General features: G+C 32.8%; 1 protein-coding gene across 1 annotated transcript; it reads right to left on the bottom strand.

The window, feature by feature from the left end:
* Positions 1–4,093: 4,093 nt before the first annotated feature.
* On the bottom strand, positions 4,094–19,329 carry LOC148618410 (uncharacterized). The gene is made up of 13 exons (XM_088577288.1): positions 19,131–19,329; positions 17,388–17,961; positions 14,376–14,472; positions 12,537–12,670; positions 11,970–12,035; positions 10,896–11,037; positions 9,897–10,057; positions 9,371–9,543; positions 8,209–8,322; positions 7,216–7,277; positions 5,509–5,568; positions 5,020–5,232; positions 4,094–4,631 (listed from the first exon to the last, which is right to left on the bottom strand). The coding sequence occupies exons 1-13, from the start codon at positions 19,289–19,291 to the stop codon at positions 4,489–4,491; spliced, it is 2,100 nt and encodes a 699-aa protein (XP_088433414.1). The 5' UTR covers positions 19,292–19,329; the 3' UTR covers positions 4,094–4,488.
* Positions 19,330–19,340: the final 11 nt, after the last annotated feature.

Here is a 19,340-nt window from a genome sequence, read left to right as displayed (position 1 = left end):
TGTTATAATATTGTATAAGTATATTTTGGAAACACAAAAGGTGTAAACATAGATTTAAAATAAACCCACACCTTTACAAGGACAATTTTTTATTTGGAAATTCACATTTTTTCTTATTCTAAATATTTAGTGCTGGGCAAGCTCCCTCTATTTAGAAATAAAGTTTATGATTAATGGTGTTGATATTTAGCTTGACCAGAAGTTCAACTATCTTAACTTACATGTATTTGAATTCGAAGAAATGACAATTTGTTCATACAAATCAATGTTTTTGGAGGGAGCAGTATATGAATTTCAGAATTTAAATCTGAATTTTGACAGCAGTAGATTATTTAAAAATATATTCTTATAGTTTTGTTGTTTAATACTGGTTATAAATTATTTTCCTTAAGTAGACATGTGCTTACATTTTGGATGACATAATTGAAAGACATATTTAGCAAAGTTTCAGAACTATATTTAATGCATAATTAAAATAAAGAATGAAAATTTTTTGAGAAGAAGTGTTCTAGATTTTGACCTTTAATAGTGGAACCTGAAGAAGCTGAATCTGATATACACGTCAGCATTTCATTTTATTCTTTCAAAGCAGACGTTTTGTTTGTGGCTTAAAAAAAACAAAAACAAAAACAAAACATAAAATATAAAACAAATCACAGGTATGACAAAAATTGACAAATGCAACCTGCCAAGACTTATCATATATATAAAATCAAGTGCTTTAAGTTTAAATACTGTGATTCAAAAGTCTTCAGTTGACCCTAACAAGATAGGGAAACATTCATCAAATAAGATTCAACAAAATTACCTCGAATTTCTTAATGACAAAATTTACATGATAACTTTTTATGCCATGTCAACGTACTTTCGTGAAAACAGATTTATGATACAAACTTAATACTTCATTTTGTGCTGAAGCTTTAACATCAAATCCTCATAAAATCTTGGTTCACACATACATCATACATGGACATAATTTATTAGCTTTGAAGATAAAGGTATGTTCAGTCTTTGTTGATAACATCACTACAGAGTTTACAGTCGTTTTCACAGTCTGGTTGACCAATAAGAATTTCTATCAGATGTGTCAAGATATCTTCAAGTCTAACCACATTGAAAACCCATCAATCTTAATGATAATTTTACCCACTTGAAATGTGAAGAGTAACCCTGGTAGAGCAGGACATGCTCTGTCGGTATTTTTGCATTGAAAATCTTCTCTTCTGAAACTGTTTAGTAAATTATTACATTTAGTCACCAGCATTCTTGGGGGTGTATACTGTTAAAAATTGTGTTGATTACTGGTATGTAGATCAAGTAAATTTATGGTTGCCATTGCCATTTTTATACCACAGGGGTCAAGTCACCAATTTCTAAATATATGTCCAAAACTATAGGAGATGCTGTGAAATAAGTCACCTTTTGTAAGCAACTTGACGAATAAAATTTCAATTGTTCGAATTTGCAGAAGCACTCTTTATTAGAGTTATTGCCCTTGAAAGGTCAAAAAGGATAAGTTTGTGATTTTCAGCTTAGAACTAGAAACCCTTGATAGATAGAAACTTTCAGTTGTCTAAGTGATCCTCATCCTTATCACAAGGCCTACAAAAGTCCTCATAGTGTCAGGTTTAGAGTTACTGCCCTTTGGAAGACAAAAAATGAAGATTATAAAGGTATCATGCTGTGGTCATTCACTCAACAACTTCACTTTAACTGTGTATAGATCTTTAAGAAATTTTATTAGAAGTGCCATACAACAACAGGAAGTCTGGAATTGATTTTGGGGCTGTGACTTGAACTGTTTAGGAATTAGGGGACGAAAAGGAAAAAAGTACGGAGGAAAGTACGTTTTTACTTAATTATTTTTGACGAACTAAAATGTGTGCCTATATTTCTTAATATGCAAAAGCACAAAAAGGTTCCTCCATTTCCCCCTAGCAATAAACCTGCTAAGTATTTTTCCCAAAACTCTGTCTTAAATGATTTTTATATAGCAAAAATTGGTGCCTAAAATTAAATTATTTTGTGTACAAGTAACACTTAAACACAGAAACAGGTATTTTCATGATGTGCAGTCAATAACTTGAGTATAAGTGCATAAATCTGTGAAATTACACAAGTTTTACCTAAGAATTAGGGACCAAGAACAATCATTTTCCTGATACTATCTGTACAATAACTACGTCAAGTGAATGGATCTCTTATATTAAAGAACAAGGTATCATGCTACCAAAAGAAGGATTTGATAGATTTTTGAGGTTATGTCATGAACTATTTTAAATGAGGGGCCAGATAATTTCAACTTTCATGTTCAGACAGTAACTTGATTAAGTGTGAAATGTGGTAAAATTAAAAACAAATCAATTCACATTTACTCAAGTAAATTCATTTTTGGTCCCAAAAAGATAGTTGGAATTGATTTTGGGGATTGTGGCTTGAACTGTTAAAGAATGAGGGCTGAAAAGGGACCAGAAACCAAAATTAATTAAGTTAGGAAAATGATTTTAGTAAAACTGATTGGATCTCTTTGAAAGAGTAATCAAGGGAACCAACATTATAGTGGTAATCATAAAAATGTAATCCAGGGACAAGACAAGACATGGAAAACAGACATACACAACATAGAATATAAAGTAACTAAAATCATACGTACAAAGTAACGAAAGCAAATGAGCAACTTGGACTCCACTAAAAACTGGGAGCATGAACCAGGTGCACTGGTAAGGTAAGTGTCCTCTGCTTTTCTAGAAACACCACAAAGTTTTTCATGAAAAGTCAAGTCTGGGGTAGACAAATGAGTAAATGAAAAAAAAGGAGTTCATGATGACGACCATAAAACTTCTGTAGTGATGACTTCAATCTAATAGCAACATAACTCTGTTGCAGAAGCCTATTTGTTAGAGTTCTAGCATGATACAAAAAGTCTGCATAGTTTCGGCAAGATCTGGCTTAACGTATGAGTTGTGATATGAACACTCCATATGCAGGTGCTGAAGGGATGTTGCCACAGATGAAAGGAAAGTTGACAATTCTGAATGAAAAGTCATCACGTTTGTTGTAAAGTTTGGTCAATAGTTTTCCTTTGCCATGGATTTCTAAGTGTAGGTGAAGATATGAGGCTGATTTCACATTGTCTGTAGTATCATTTATCTCAAGTTCTTGGGGGTAGATGCGATGTATCAAATCCCCGAAACTAGGATTTTATAAAGATAATATGTCATCTATATAGCAGAAACTGAGATTAAAGGATCTAGCCAAACAATATTCTTTCTTCTGGATCAGATCAGCTATAAAGTCAGCCTCATAAGAGAATTGTAACATAAGGTGCTACAAGACCAAAGGAAGGCCAGGATTGAGGGAGGGCGTTGTGACTTCAACCATTCCAGAAAAAGGGGCCAGAAATAATTCAGGACCTCCAATGTGCCATACAGTAAGAGGAAAACAAGGATTAATTTTGGGCTATGTTACATGTACTGGTAAGGAATTAGGGGCCACATCATTTTTGGGCCAAGTCAAAACATTTAATCTCAATCCTAATTCAGAGCTTGACATTGTTAGGGGCTATATTGCAATCACCTTGTCCATCCATCTGTTACACTTTTTATAACATCAGTCTTTCATCTACTTTGGACATTTAATGAGAAACTCTACTGGAAGCAGAGGAAGCTTACCCTAACTTGTACCTAGTCTATACTCCTAGTTTTAAATGGAGTCGCTCATTTTGTTTCTATATGCATGTTGTTTTGCTTTGTTGTTAGTGTCTCTTGGTCTAGCATTTATCTCTGGATTATGTTCCTTTTGAACCATTCAAATCCTGGTTCCCTTGATGTCCCCATAAACAAATCGTACAATTTAATTGATTACAATACACCACTCAGTTTACTCAATGACAACAAAACATTCTGTTTACCCAATGACAACAAAACATTCTGTTTACTCGATGAGAACAAAACATTCTGTTTACACGATGACAACAAAACGTCCAGTTTACTCGATGACAACAAAACGTCCAGTTTACTCGATGACAACAAAACATTCTGTTTACACGATGACAACAAAACGTTCAGTTTACTCGATGAAAACAAAACATCAGTTTACTTAATAACAAATAAAAGACAATTTATTGTTACATTTGAATCTCATGACAAAAATAATATTTTGTTCACAAACAGTTCATAAGTTATACATGTATCACAGAGTTATTACCAGGAATTGAAATGGTAATTTACAATTATTTGATTAAAGATTCTTCTTAACATAATTAAGATGTAGTAACTTAAATTATGAAATACAAATGTAACAAGTGAAATTGTAAATAAAATGTTCATAACTTATAGAAGACTACTATACAGTTCAACATCTATTTTAGAAAACAGCCATCAAAACCATTTTTTTAACAAATTGCTATAGCTTAATGTTTACAATTAATCATTGTACCAAATTGTCTTCTGACCTGTTCCTCCATCAACTACTGACTCACAAATTTTGTCAATACTCATTATCCATTTTAGTAAATCCTGAGGCAAAACCCTCCCTTTTCTGTAGTTTTACCCTAAATGAACCTCGCTCTCTTGGGTGCATATATCTACCATATTTACTAGGCCTTTTAGATTTATTACTAGGAGATGGATCTAAAATGTAATAGAAAGAAAATAATTCAGCATGAACATCAATTAACTGACATGCTAGATGTTAAAAAAGACATTCATAATTGTTAAACAATGACAATTTTAATGATTTATGAGCCATTCATATTTTTGTATAAAGCAGTTTTTGCACTATGTTTTCATGAGATTTAAAATTCATATTTATGTTGAAGATCAATGTAAGTAAAGTTTGACCCACAAACATCACTCCTTTCAGTTTCTTTTTTTTTACCCTTTTTTCATTATTTATTAAATAGACAATTTTGTCAAATGAAAGAATATGTGCATTGATTTCATAAAGTGACATGTGCATTAATGTAACTTTTTGAAGATATTAGAAGATACAAAACTACTTTAAACAGTTAACACTCACATCTTATCATCTTCAGTTCTGAAGGAATTTCTTGTTCTGTTTGTTGTAGAACTTTGATTAAATCAAAGGCATGGTTTTGATTATCTGATGTAAACAGTGTGATAGCTTTGCCTTTGTTTCCAGCTCTGCCAGTTCTACCTATCCTGTGGATATAGTCCTCTGTACTTTGCCGTGGGAAGTCATAGTTTACAACACATGTAATGTCGCTGACATCTAGATAAAAAAATATATGATAAAGGATTTTTACCACATATACACTTTTTCCTCTGCATTATATGTTTCAGGGGTGAGAAGTCACTGTTTTGGAAGTCTCTTATGTGAAAATCAGTAGTGTGTGCAGATGCATTAGTTATGTTTGGAAGAGATATTTTCTAAATTGCCTTTGCTAGAAATTTTCGTTGGTTATTTAGAAAATCACTGAAAGTCACGCGAGTGGGCCCCTTTTTCCTCTGACCAATTATGATGGGAAAATGTTGATAAATTTCTTACCTAACCCTCTAGCACAAACATCTGTAGCAACCATGACACACACTCGACCAGTGCTAAAGGCTGAAATTAAGAACTTGAGATTGAAAATGTGACAAACACTCTAAAAGCACTAGAGGCTAAAATTAACACTGTGAAGTAAAACATGTAACAAACTCAAATTCTGCTTAAGGCTGAAATTAATAAAGAATGAAGGATTGATTATAATTTAACCCCCATGGCAGATATTTGCATTTTAGGACAAAAGCAATTGTCCATACAGACCCTACTTTGTATTAGTCTGGTAGATCTTTCTTGTGCTCACAGAAGTAACAGCCCTCAGGTAGGATTGCACCCCACTTAGATATATTAACTATGAATGTGTGATGTCAGGGGTTTGAGGGAACAAAGGTGGACTCAAAACCCTGACTTGGGAGGATGATATAAGTGATTGACCAAACAGACCCTACATTGTACTAGTCTGGTAGTTCTTTATTGTGCTCACAGAAATAACAGGCACATTATTCTGACTCCATGTTGTCACTCTATCCCATCAATACTGGGTGGTCAGTGGAGAACAAGTGACTACCAATTTTAAAGTGCTTGATGAGACTAAACTGGGGATCAATTCCATGACCTCCCACACTTTAGGTGAAAAAAGTGATATCAAAACAGGACACAAGCTTCATCAGTCGTAAAGGCTGAAATTAAAATGTGATGCTACAACTTTAGATTAATAACATGACACACAACTTTACACTAAACTGATTTTGGTAAACAAAAGATAAATGATTGACAACAACAGAAATAGTCAGAGTGGTGTAAAACTCTGAAGTCAATTCACAACAATAGAAGTAGTCCGAGTGGTGTAAAACTCTGAAGTCAATTCACAACAGAAGTAGTCAGAGTGGTGTATAACTTTGAAGCCATTCAATAGATGTAGTCGGAGTATAACATTACTCTGAAGCCAATTCAATAGAAGAAGTCAGAGTGGTGCATAACATTACTCTGAAGCCAATTCACAACAATAGAAGTGGTCAGAGTGGTGCATAACATTACTCTGAAGCCAATTCACAACAATAGAAGTGGTCAGAGTGGTGCATAACATTACTCTGAAGCCATTCAGTAGAAGATGTCAGAGTGGTGTATATTATTACTCTGAAGCAAATTCACAATAGAAGAGGTCAGAGTGGTGTATATCTCTGAAGCCAATTCACAACAATAGAACTTAGAAGTGGTCAGAGTGGTATATAACATTACTCTGAAGCAATTTCACAATAGACGTAGTCAGAGTGGTGTATGACATTACTCTGAATCAAATTCACAACAATAAAAGTGGTCAGAGTGGTGTATATATAACATCACTCTGAAGCCAATTCACAACAATAGAAGTAGTCAGAGTGGTGTATAACATTCAAAGTTAATTACTTGGTTCTAACATTTACAATACCATATAACATGCCACAACCATATACACCAAATGGGATACCTATCAAAATTTCTGTCAAAAAATCAAGTAGTTCTGATAAGCATTTGTATGGAAAACTGTAAGAAGAAGTTGGGGATGGATGAACAGATACCAGAATCATTATACCTTTTGCCCTCAAAGCAGTGGCTGTAATAAAGTATTAGCAAAAAAGAAACTACATGCATATAGAAGATGATATAATCATTAATTCTTTAACCCTATATTTTGAACTGAGGACAAGTGTCCATTAGTATTGGCATTACCATTTAAACATCTGTCTCTTTCTAACTGTGACTTGTCTCCATGGATACAGACATTGTGTATCCTGAAAAAAGACAATGTTATACTTCAGATATATGCTAAAAAATCTGTCTAATAAATTGATGTGCAACATCATGTGACATGACTAAATCTATATATACTAGTACATAAAAGACATACATGTACATGTATATGCCACTATCTGTTCATCTCAAGGAAAAGCCTCATAATTTGAAAACAAACTGAACTGAGTCATTCTTGCATTTGAGTGGGGATAAAATTAGATCAATTCTGGGGGAAAAAAGTGATTTAATTTGATACTTGTATTTTTGTACATTTGTTACATAATGTATTATGAATAATGTTGCTGGAGTATATGGGGGAAACTATTTTGCTGTACATGTGTATAATGTTGTTTTGGGGCCAGCTGCAGCCTTCCCTGAGATGTGAGGGTTTCATCTTCATTCATTGTAGACCAATGGGAGGCCTTTTGCTGACATTTTTCATCCTGTTGAGGTTGATGTCTATTTGACATGTTCACCATATCCATTCTGGTTATATGTAAGTGTCATGTAAATGAACTTTTATTCTTTTTTATTGTGATATTACATGTATTGATAAACTACACTAAAACTTCATTTGGGCATATGAAAAGGAGATGTAAGGGATGTAAGCATCAGTCTGACATGCTTTATGAAGCTGATCAAAAAGTCACATACATACATACCACAAAAAATTCTATAGAGAACACTGTTGAGGAATTACATGAACCCAGATTTTCCTCACACCCCTTCACAAATTCAAACACAAAAATCACTTAATATTTTAAAAATATTTCTGATTATTCGACTGACAAGTCTTGTTTTAAGTCATATTATAACAAGGCAATGATACAAAATTTAGCTTTTTGTTGCTATATTGAATAAATATCCATGGCTTCATCTTACTACACCCAGTTGATAAGTAATAAATCAGTAGAGTTAACAAAAAATTACCCTCTCCTGTAGATTCTCCTACTCAGTTCATCAGCCATACTCTTTGTTTCTGTGAATATTAAAACTTTCTCATCATCTGGAGACATCATGATTTTATCCATTATCTCATTGAATCTGGAAATATATATACATCTCGTAATAAAGATGACATCAATTAAAACTTCCAACAATCTGACAATGACATGACAAAACTATAGCTACTGATGCATGTTTCATGTGTTGATTCTAGTGATTACAGTAGCAACACAACATATATCAGATCAACTACTATCATACATCAATACTGGGATCAAAACAGTATTCACTGGTTAGGAAGTAATGTACAACATGGTCTACTGGTTAGAAAGTAATTTACAACATGGTCTAATGGTTATGAAGTAATGTACAACATGGTCTAATGGTTAGAAAGTAATGTACAACATGGTCTAATTGTTAGGAAGTAATGTACAACATGGTCTACTGGTTAAGAAGTAATGTACAACATGGTCTGCTGGTCAGGAAGTAATGTACAACATGGTCTACTGGTTAGGAAGTAATGTACAACATGATCTAATGGTTAGGAAGTAATGTACAACATGGTCTAATGGTTAGAAAGTAATGTACAACATGGCCTACTGGTTATAAAGTAATGTACAACATGGTCTAATTGTTAGGAAGTAATGTACAACATGGTCTACTGGTTAAGAAGTAATGTACAACATGGTCTGCTGGTCAGGAAGTAATGTACAACATGGTCTAATGGTTAGGAAGTAATGTACAACATGGTCTAATGGTTAGGAAGTCATGTACAACATGGTCTAATGGTTAGGAAGTAATGTACAACATGGCCTACTGGTTAGGAAGTAATGTACAATATGATCTAATGGTTAGGAAGTAATGTACAACATGGTCTAATGGTTAGAAAGTAATGTACAACATGGCCTACTGGTTAGAAAGTAATGTACAACATGGTCTAATAGTTAGAAAGTAATGTACAAGACTGTCAATCATATAAAATAACAATTTCAATTCAAGTTTACATATAAACAATTAAGACACAGAACAACTTTTGGATTTTGGACAGTTAAGTGAAATGTTATTAGTTTGTAGGATCCTAACACCCTTCCCCTTTTTATTTACATATATTTACAATGTGATTCCCCCATTTATTCATAGATCTTACTTTTTAGGTTTCTCGTGTTGTTCACAAACAATAACCTCTTGACTAATGTTCTTGTTAGCAATCAGTTCCATGGACCCAACATTGATTTGTACATAGTCCTTAAGATAATCTCTGGCTAATTCTTTGACTTCCTTAGGCCAGGTGGCACTCCACATCAGTGTCTGTCTATCAGGCTAGAAAAATATCATGTACATCAACAGAAAATAAAGGTGTAATATATACACTCCCTAAAACTTCTGTATAAAATATAAGTAGTATCTAGTATTTCATGAAATTCTATCACAAAATAGTTATAAAATAAATACCAATTTGCTACACAACTATCTGATTAATCAATATAATTTTCACTCCATGGACATTCTATGGCTATGTGTATAAAATTTGTTTTGGAATGGCCATACATAGCTTATGGTTACAGTGAAAAGAAAACAATGATTTCTAGTTAGAAATTGACAATATAAAAAATCGATAGAGTCATTTAGTACACAAATGATATTCTCATTAAAAAGTTGATAAAATAACATACTCTGATTTGTGAAATGATTTGTCTGATCTGAGGTTCAAATCCCATATCCAGCATCCTATCAGCTTCATCTAGTACTAAGTATGTACATCTGTCTAGACTGGTGACACCAGAACTCAGTAAATCATTCAATCGACCTGGGGTAGCTACACATATCTCAGAACCTAGCAAGTAGATTGTAACACAATTATACTACCGGTACATTTTGTACATAAAATCATAGAAAAATATCCTGGTAATGTTTTCTGCTGCCTTTAAAAATCAAAATAAACATTAAAAAATAAAAATTACCCTAACAAAATCTGAACTTTATCTGTTACTCATTAAGACATAAATACCAACCAAACATCAAAAAAGCCAGTATTTCATATCACTTTTCTGAATATTTGAAAAAGCATAGGCCGTTTTCTCTATCAACTGAACTGCAATTCTAACTTCAGTAACTGGTGTAAACATTAGTATATAAACTAAAAGAAGGGCATCTAATGGGATATTAAATGATGGACCGACCGATGGACAGACACATAACTTTTCAAAAGGGTATCACATAATATCTTGTCACTTCATATGATGGGTATAAAAACAAAGTGAATATCTCATCAAGTAGCCTGTCATGATAAAGAAGCCATGATTCATCAAATTGTTTATTGTGAATTCTTGAACAATGCTGTTTGAAGCAAGATGTAAAAGTGCAACAAGTTTTGTGTAATTAATCTTGAATAAATTAAAGACCTGGATATTCTTCTTAAACAGAACTTCAGCACATGATTTCTCTATGCATCTAGAAAAGACAGACATTCTCCTTCTAATAGGAGAAATTTCACTTCTATAAAAAATACTGAAGAACCTATAAAGACAAAAATGATTCACATAAAATGCACAGGAATCAATCTTCACATAAATTTAACATGAATTTTGTGTGAATCTCTGTCACAAAATTTATTTGCTTAACCTAGTTAAAAATGATATTATCTTTTTCTGATTTACAACAGCGTAACAAACCTCTTTGTAAGGCAGCTATTTGAGGATGTCTTCCTGCACCACCATACACAGCACAACTTCTGATTCTACTGACATACCCAAAATCTCTTGCTATTTTGGTAACCTGTTGGCACAACTCTCTAGTGGGAACTAAAACTAAACACTACAATAAAAAATATTGGTCATTATCTCAAGGTTTAATTCCACAGTATTGGTTGTTATGTTGTTATAATTCCATTGTATAGGTCATTATGTCATGTTATCATTCCATTGTATAGGTCATTATGTCATGTTATCATTCCATTGTATTGGTCATTACGTCATGTTATCATTCCATTTTCCATTGTATATGTCATGTTATCATTCCATTGTATTGGTCACTATGTCATGTTATCATTCCATTGTATAGGTCATTATGGCATGTTAACATTCCATCGTATAGATCCTTATGTTATTTTATCATTCCACAGTATTGGTGATTATGTCATGTTATCATTCCACAGTATTGGTGATTATGGCATGTTAACATTCCATTGTATAGGTCATTATGTCATGTTATCATTCCATAGTATTGGTCATTATGTCATGTTATCATTCCATTGTATAGGTCATTACGTCATGTTATCATTCCATTGTATAGGTCATTATGTCATGTTATCATTCCATAGTATTGGTCATTATGTCATGTTATCATTCCATTGTATAGGTCATTATGTCATGTTATCATTCCATTTTCCATTGTATATGTCATGTTATCATTCCATTGTATAGGTCATTATGTCATTTTATCATTCCATTGTATAGGTCATTATGGCATGTTATCATTCCACAGTATAGGTCATTATGGCATGTTAACATTCCATTGTATAGGTCATTATGTCATGTTATCAATCCATTGTATTGGCCATTATAATTCCATTTTATGAACTCTGGTGACTATGTTTACTACAGGAAGGTTTACAAATAAGCTTACAATTGCAAAAAATAATGATAATTAAAACCTTTCCATTGTCCACTGAGATGGACTCCTAAGCTTGACAACATATTCTAGAGACACAATAAGTACATGTAGAAACCATGTAAATTAATACTTACAATAGGCCCATCACCTCTCTGTAATGGCTCTTGATGAAGAATATGTTCAAAGGCAGGCATCATAAACTGAAAAAAAAAACATCTTCATTATCAGTACACTTAATTAGTTGTTTTCAAAGTGGAAAACTATCATTTTCATACCAAATCATTTATTAAAAGAGAAACACTCATGTCAAATCAGACATCAGAGGGAAGTGTTTTGAATTTCTTAAAATATCTATATACACATTATCAACTATCGTTGTAAGACATACCCTTAATGTTCTGCTATAAACTGTGTGTCATACAGACTTACACCTAATGTTATGCTACAAACCTAGTTGAATACAGACAGACTTACATCTAATGTTCTGCTACAAACTGTGTGACAGACAGAGAGACTTATACCTAATGTTCTGCTACAAACTGGGTGACAGACAGACAGACTTACATCTAATGTTCTGCTACAAACTGTATGACAGACATACAGACTTACATATAATGTTCTGCTACAAACTGTGTGACAGACAGATGTAGACTTACACCTAATGTTCTGCTACAAATTGTGTGACAGACAGACAGACTTACACCTAATGTTTTGCCTGATCCTGTTTGAGCTATCCCTACAACATCTTTACCAGCTAGAGCTTGTGGCCATGTTACACTCTGTATAGGTGTTGGTGCATCCCATTTCTCTTTCATAAGTCGACTGTTTAATACATCTGCCAAAAATATGAAATGCTGTGAAAAATATACATGGACCTAATGTAAACTTTACACTAAAAATCATATCCTTCCTGGCTTCCTCAAAATACAGATGTGACATCTATGGCAACACTGCCTGAACATAGTCCAGCACCTTAGACCACTCGGCCAGCTAGGCTACATGTATATAAAAATACAGCTTTTGCTGGCTGGGTTATTCCTCCTCGTAGGATTATTCTAGGGCTGTAACTTAGTACACGATGTACATGTATGTAGTAAGGGACAGTTCATCTAGGTGTTGTTATGTAGGATAGAGGACCAAATTAACGATGCATGTCACAACAAATCAATATCATACAAACGTCTCAGAATTTGACAACTCCATTCGCTACATTTTTATATAACCTAGTTGGCCGAGTGGTCTAGGGCGCTGAACTTTGTGCAGGCAGTGTTGCCATAGATGTCACAACGGTACAATTCGAGTCCTGTGGAGGGAATGACCAAAAATTTGCTTTGCAAATTTGATAGTTCTAACATTATTGGGAATTTTTCAGACCCTTCTGTAAGTTTACATTATCTTCCTTGTATCAATTTGTTACATGGAGACCTTATGATTCTGTACAGAATAAAGCATAAAGGTCTCTAAGTGAAGAATACACAGGGATCAGATACAAGGAACAACAAGGTGAAAGAAATTGGCAAAATTAGAATAAGAAGTAAAATATAAAAAAAATGTTCCAGTAAAAGATGGAACCAAAGTGCTGTTAGCACTGGGAAGGTTTTGATTATTGTGAAAATTGTAGCATGGACAAAATTTAAAAGATTTCAAAAATGAACATGATGTAAAATAAAACTATAATCATACATTTGTATTTTCCATATTATTTAGTTTGATTTTTCCTAATACGTATAAACTGAATATCATTCTATTACCAATTTCTGAAGTAAAACACTGTAATCCATAGTTAAACAGTATCTAACTATACACATTTGCAAATTTTGTTCTATTTCACCTTTTTCCCAATTTTTTAAACCTGTACAAAAATAAATTTCAAAAGTATTTCAGCAGAGTATTATCCTACACTCAAATGGAACTAATATCTGCTTAAGAAAATAATTTCCTTGACCAGCATATTAAGATTTTCAAAACTAGACACTATTTATCGATTTGAATTTTCCTGCCAATTTAAATTGGTTAAAATCACTGCTCTTCACTTTCTGTTTATTTATCATAAAAATATTGATGACAGGATGGAGATTCTGACTGATAATAGTGTTAAGTGGAACATGCTTAGCACATTTAATGCTTCTTGGCACATTATCACCAGGACTTCATTCCCTTAAAGTTACTTTAATACTAAACATCCAAAGTAGTCCCTTAAACTTCAATTCATTTGAAGACAAGATCTTAATTTTATTTGCATAAATAATAGAATTTTGTTGAGAGGAATAATTGCCAGAAACATATTTACACCTTATACATGTAAAAGAAGTATTGAATGATATAAAAGGAATTACATTTGTACTGTATTTTCATGTAGTGTTCTGAAACAGCAGGGATGTTTCATGAACAGGTGACATAAGGTATGTTGATAAATCAAAAACCCCATACATCACATCCTTTTAACTTATTCACCTTCCATAAAACAAAATTAAAATACCTGTAAAATGCATTGTGTCTGTATAAAGCTATCAAAATGGAGTTGTTATAGTAATACAAACCTGCAAATCCTGCTTCATTAAATGCTGTAACTGGACGTAAAACATTCTTGCCATATGATGTTATGTTATGTTCATCTAGAAATTCCAGGACTTCATCCTAAAACACATTATTTACTCTAAATCTATTGAAAGGGTAAATGTAACCATGTGTACTGAATACCTCTCCAGTATACCAGATCATACAGGTGAAAACAAACATGAAAAATTCCTTGAAAAAAACATTTCAATTCAAATCAACAAAGTCCTTTCCTTAGCCACAGGACAGGGCAATGTAAAATCAGTATAGAAAAATTGCACGGATGAAATATCTTGCTCAGTTCGTGAATATTGCTGTCCTCTTGATTTACGAAAAAAAACTATCTCACTTGTCACAAATACTTTAGACTATGTAAAGTCAGCCATTAATCAATGACTATTCAGAATGTACATATACAGTACAGCTTGTAGCATAGTCTGATAAATATCTGGCACACCTAATACCTGGCATCCATTGCCAGGTATTTATTGCTTATTGGCTCCCAATTAACAGGACCTCCATCCCCTCTCCCCACAGCACCACCTGTATCCAATATACAACAGGAAATGACTGAGTAGGCAAATGGACCCTGGTGGTTTTACCTGTACAGTTAATTATCACACACATGTGGCTATCCTCAATTTTTAAAATTGATAAAAATGTAGAAAAGTTAAAAAAAATTGTGTTAAAAGCAAGTTTTGTTGTTTTTTTTTTGTTATTTTCATATTTTACAAAATTTTAAATATAAAATATGACATTTTTTTTAAAATGTTATTTGACTTAATATCAAATTTTGCATTTAAGTAAATATTGTTTTTTCTGATTTAAAGAAACAAAATTTTGAATATACAATCATATTGTGTATCAGGCTCCATAATCATTATACTGACTTCTTTCCTACATACATTTCAAGATCATTAGTTTTACTAATAAAAACATTGAATCTCTACATGATTAGAGTTTCTTTATTTTCTTTTAACTTACTGTTTACATGTATAACTGTGAAACTAATTAACTGTGTGTTCAAACTTCAGACTTGAAAACCTTAAATTTTAAGATTAAGCCTTGGGGCCTGAATAATATACACTATATCTATTCTCTTTATATTGTTATATTTAAATGCTAAACTTTAACAAAAAAAACAAGAAAGAAAATCTTAAGTACAATTATTTATTTTTTAACAGATTTCACATTTTTCTTACCAGTTTTATTGCAATGAAAGAAACTGTTAAGATTTTAAAAATGTGATTAAATTAACTAGTTGAAAATGTATAAAAAATCTGATTCTGTCCTTTAATTGTGAAACATACATTCAGTGTTTTTGTAACTGATATTTGAAACTGGAATGACAGGATGTGGAAAAGGTCATAAAACACAAAACCTGGCACTGATTACTCAGAATGAACCTGAGGGCAAAGTCAAAACTCTAATCATCAGGTGCTACTGCATTATAAATCTATCAATGTATTTTACTCTAATATGTACCCACTATTTAATAATTTTATAATATTGCATATCTAATTTAAAAATCTAGTACTACTTTTAAAGAAAATCTAAGTCTTAAACCTAGAGAAGGAAAAAGATTTGCTACACTTCAAGTATTCAAAAATTATGTATTTATCATCAATTTTCAGATATATATGTATATAACTGCAGTCAACCACTTTTGTGAAAAATTTCTTTAAAATCTTTGGCCAATCCTTCAATCAGTTCATCGACTGACCAATTAAAAAGCCAAAAAATAATATAAAAAAAAACTCTCTTAATTTGAAAACTTAACACTGATGCATTGGCTTTATTTACTTTATTTTTTTTAATACTAATTCATTTTTTAAAATTTTATTCTGGTTAACTTTTTCGATTTCAATTTTAGTACAATTTTGAAAACCATAACTGTAACATTTGTAACATTTTAACTCACTTTTCACCTTTGAAATTGAATAAATAAAATCATTTTTCTGCATTGAAAGAAAAGGAAAATAACAACTTTTTTGCATTTTATGCACTATTTTATTAAAGGAATAACCAGTCTCTTGAATGAAAATATATAGATTTATTCTTATAAGACTAAATTCTGATAATCCAACAAATGAATTACCTCAAGTGTTTTGTGTCAAAAAAATACTAATCATAACTCAATAATTCACTAAATACCTATCTAACTTAGCTACTTGTACCTGTCCAGGTGAACATGTGAAATTTACCTGCTTTTAATTAATTGATGAGTTGTATATTAGAAATAACAGAGATAAACTTCTAAGAGTTGTGCCAGGTATGCCAGGTATTGAAGGTATACCTGGCATTTACATGTACCAGACTATGCTGTGAGCTGTACTGTACATGTACAACCTGACCTCTATTTGTTTGTGATGACAACTTGTGTTTTTCATTTGTTTGTTTGTTTGTTTGTTGGGGTTTAACGTCCGAGCAGCAATATTTCAGCTATATTCAGACGATGAACATGAAATTGATGATAAAATGAACATGAAATGATGATGAAATGAAAAAGGGATGGGACACAAGGACAGTGGGGTCGACAAATTTTGATTGCCACTGGAAATAGGGAGAAATGGGTAGAGTCGGGCAATTTAGCCTCCTGTGGCGGAGCCCTATGGTTCCTACCCCCGGAGAATACCACAGTAGGGTTCTTTAACGTGCGAGGAACGTGGCATCTTTCCCAACACAGTGCATCACTATGGTTTGCGGTCAGGTTTTCCGTATTATAGCCTGACAACCCCAGCATGTAACATGCCAGGGGTACCCCATTCCACCACCTGGGGCACACATCCCAGTTGGCTCTGTGGGCAGAGTGCCCTTGCCCCCTGCCTAGGGTTCTGAGCACTATTAAGACGCCTTTTACGACAAGCTTAGCGCTGCTGCAGGCCTATTCTTTTGACACCCGGACCTGCACAGGGCTTTTTCATTTGTCCAAATATATTCAAATGTAAAGTATGAAGTTGAAAATATCCTATATATTTCAATATCAGTCTACTTACCTCAGTCCTGTTTTGAACACTTTCTTTTTCTTTATAAAAATCCTTCTCAAAAGGTTTATAATCAGGCAAGTCCCTCTCAGGTTTCTCAAAAACAAATTGTGTGTTTCTGCCTCCAGTATATGAATATCTCGATGAAAATGAATTTTCCTGGTAAAACCCAGGAGTCTTCTCCTGCTTCTTTCCATAATTGTTTTTGAAACCATACTGTGAATCATGTTCTCTAGGATCGTCTTCATCATCCCAAGGTTCTCTATACCGATTTACAAATCTACCTGGTTTGGAAAATTTGTTTCTAAATCGATTTTCAGGTCCATTAAACCTACTAAATCTGTGATGTGAATGATGTCTGTCTTCAGCATTGTAGTAACGATTATGTCTTCCAAGTTTGTGATTGTCATATTCCTCGTCATGTCCAGTTAAATGATCACTGCTATCACTTTTATTGTCAACCTTCTCTTGAATTTTGAACTTTTTAAGTTTGTCTACTAAATTAATTTTGTTTTCCTGTGAATCATCATCTTCATTACGATTAACAGCAACTGAGCAGGTTCTAAAAATACACTTTCTAAACTGTCTGAAAAATATATTTCTAAATGTACTGTACATGTAAATCACTTGTAAATCCATCTTTAAAAAATGACCTTAATTACCAAATTTAGCCATAATTTGACATAAACAATTGTATGTCATAGATAAGACATTAAAGGAGCTAACAATAAAAATGCCAACAACAGAAATATTCACATGTTCTAAGGATTGGGTAAGAATAGTCTATCAGTCCTAAACTTTGAATTTAAAAGTATAGATTTTCTTCAACACATTCATATGACCGAAGTTCTTAGTACAATGCACATTATTAGATGCTTCAAATTATCAGCAAATAACATATACATGTATGTTTATTACTAAGATTTCAGGTTAAAGGTCAAACTATTATTACTCGAGAAACAAACTTTAAAGAATTTCCACAAATTGAGTAATGTAAACTAAATGGGTGAGCTACGGTATCATAGAAATGCAAAGGATGTTACTTTAACATCAAACCTAGTCAATCATTTCAGTTTTACCCATAGATTCTGATAGACTTCCCTAAAATATGTGCTTTGACCACTAGCAATAAAAAAAGTAAAATCATCTGCATATGATGCAATATCTCATAAACATCGCATGTCAATGTGTGGAAATGCCTACAAAGAGGAGGTCCCCTTTAAACTTTAAATTGAAATGGAATCTTATCATGCAAGAAAATTATTCCCAACTGGACCAGCCAGGTACATTGTACATGTACATTTGTATGCGTGGTTTCATCAGGAAAACCTAAACTTGGTATAAGGAATGTATGTTAATACATGTAAGAAAATTGGTACCTTTTACCAATTAATCAATGTTTATATAGCATATTGTTCAGGACCAAACTCAAAATATGAGTTTCTAAATTAAATTGCGGAGGGTTGCAAGATCAGCAGAAAATAAGAAAAGACAACAAGGAGTCACATGTGAAATTACACTTGTGAAATTAAAAGCAGTTAATCATTGCGATTGATGAGGCATTAAAAATGTAATTAAGCTTTAAAGGACAAGGCATTTAAAGAACTATTAATAACATCATGATCATCATGTAAACGAGTAAACACTCAACCACTTTCGTTACACTTATAGTCAAGGTCAACATTGAATTATCATGAACCTTCATTGTGCTAATTTGTGGGAAAGATTCGTATAATTCATGATAAGAAAACATACCTCTGTGTCTTTAGAGAAGTACGTGTATTGTTGTTTTTACCCACAGATCTCTGTATAAGACTAACTAAGTATCCACGTGCGAGCATTTTGTCGCATAAGTTTGTTTTCGGGTACTTGTTTCGTAAGGGAAAGAAACGTCTAAATATGCCATTTCGTACCATACTTAACCATTTTATCCCTTTTCAATGTCGTACCCCATAGAAAAAAAAA

Source organism: Perna viridis, chromosome 4, assembly GCF_037379345.1.
Source record: "Perna viridis isolate PV_CMFRI_1.1 ecotype Kerala chromosome 4, ASM3737934v1, whole genome shotgun sequence".
Classification (NCBI taxonomy): Eukaryota; Metazoa; Mollusca; class Bivalvia; order Mytilida; family Mytilidae; genus Perna; species Perna viridis.
This window is presented reverse-complemented; position numbering and strand designations above follow the sequence as displayed.

Coding starts and splice junctions, on each gene's coding strand:
- LOC148618410 (XM_088577288.1), bottom strand. CDS start 19,291: ATGGTACGAAATGGCATATTTAGACGTTTCTTTCCCTTACGAAACAAG. Junction 14,473..17,387: donor GTGTTCAAAACAGGACTGAG/GTAAGTAGACTG, acceptor AATGTGTTTTAG/GATGAAGTCCTGGAATTTCT. Junction 5,233..5,508: donor TGTTTGTGCTAGAGGGTTAG/GTAAGAAATTTA, acceptor TTTTTTATCTAG/ATGTCAGCGACATTACATGT.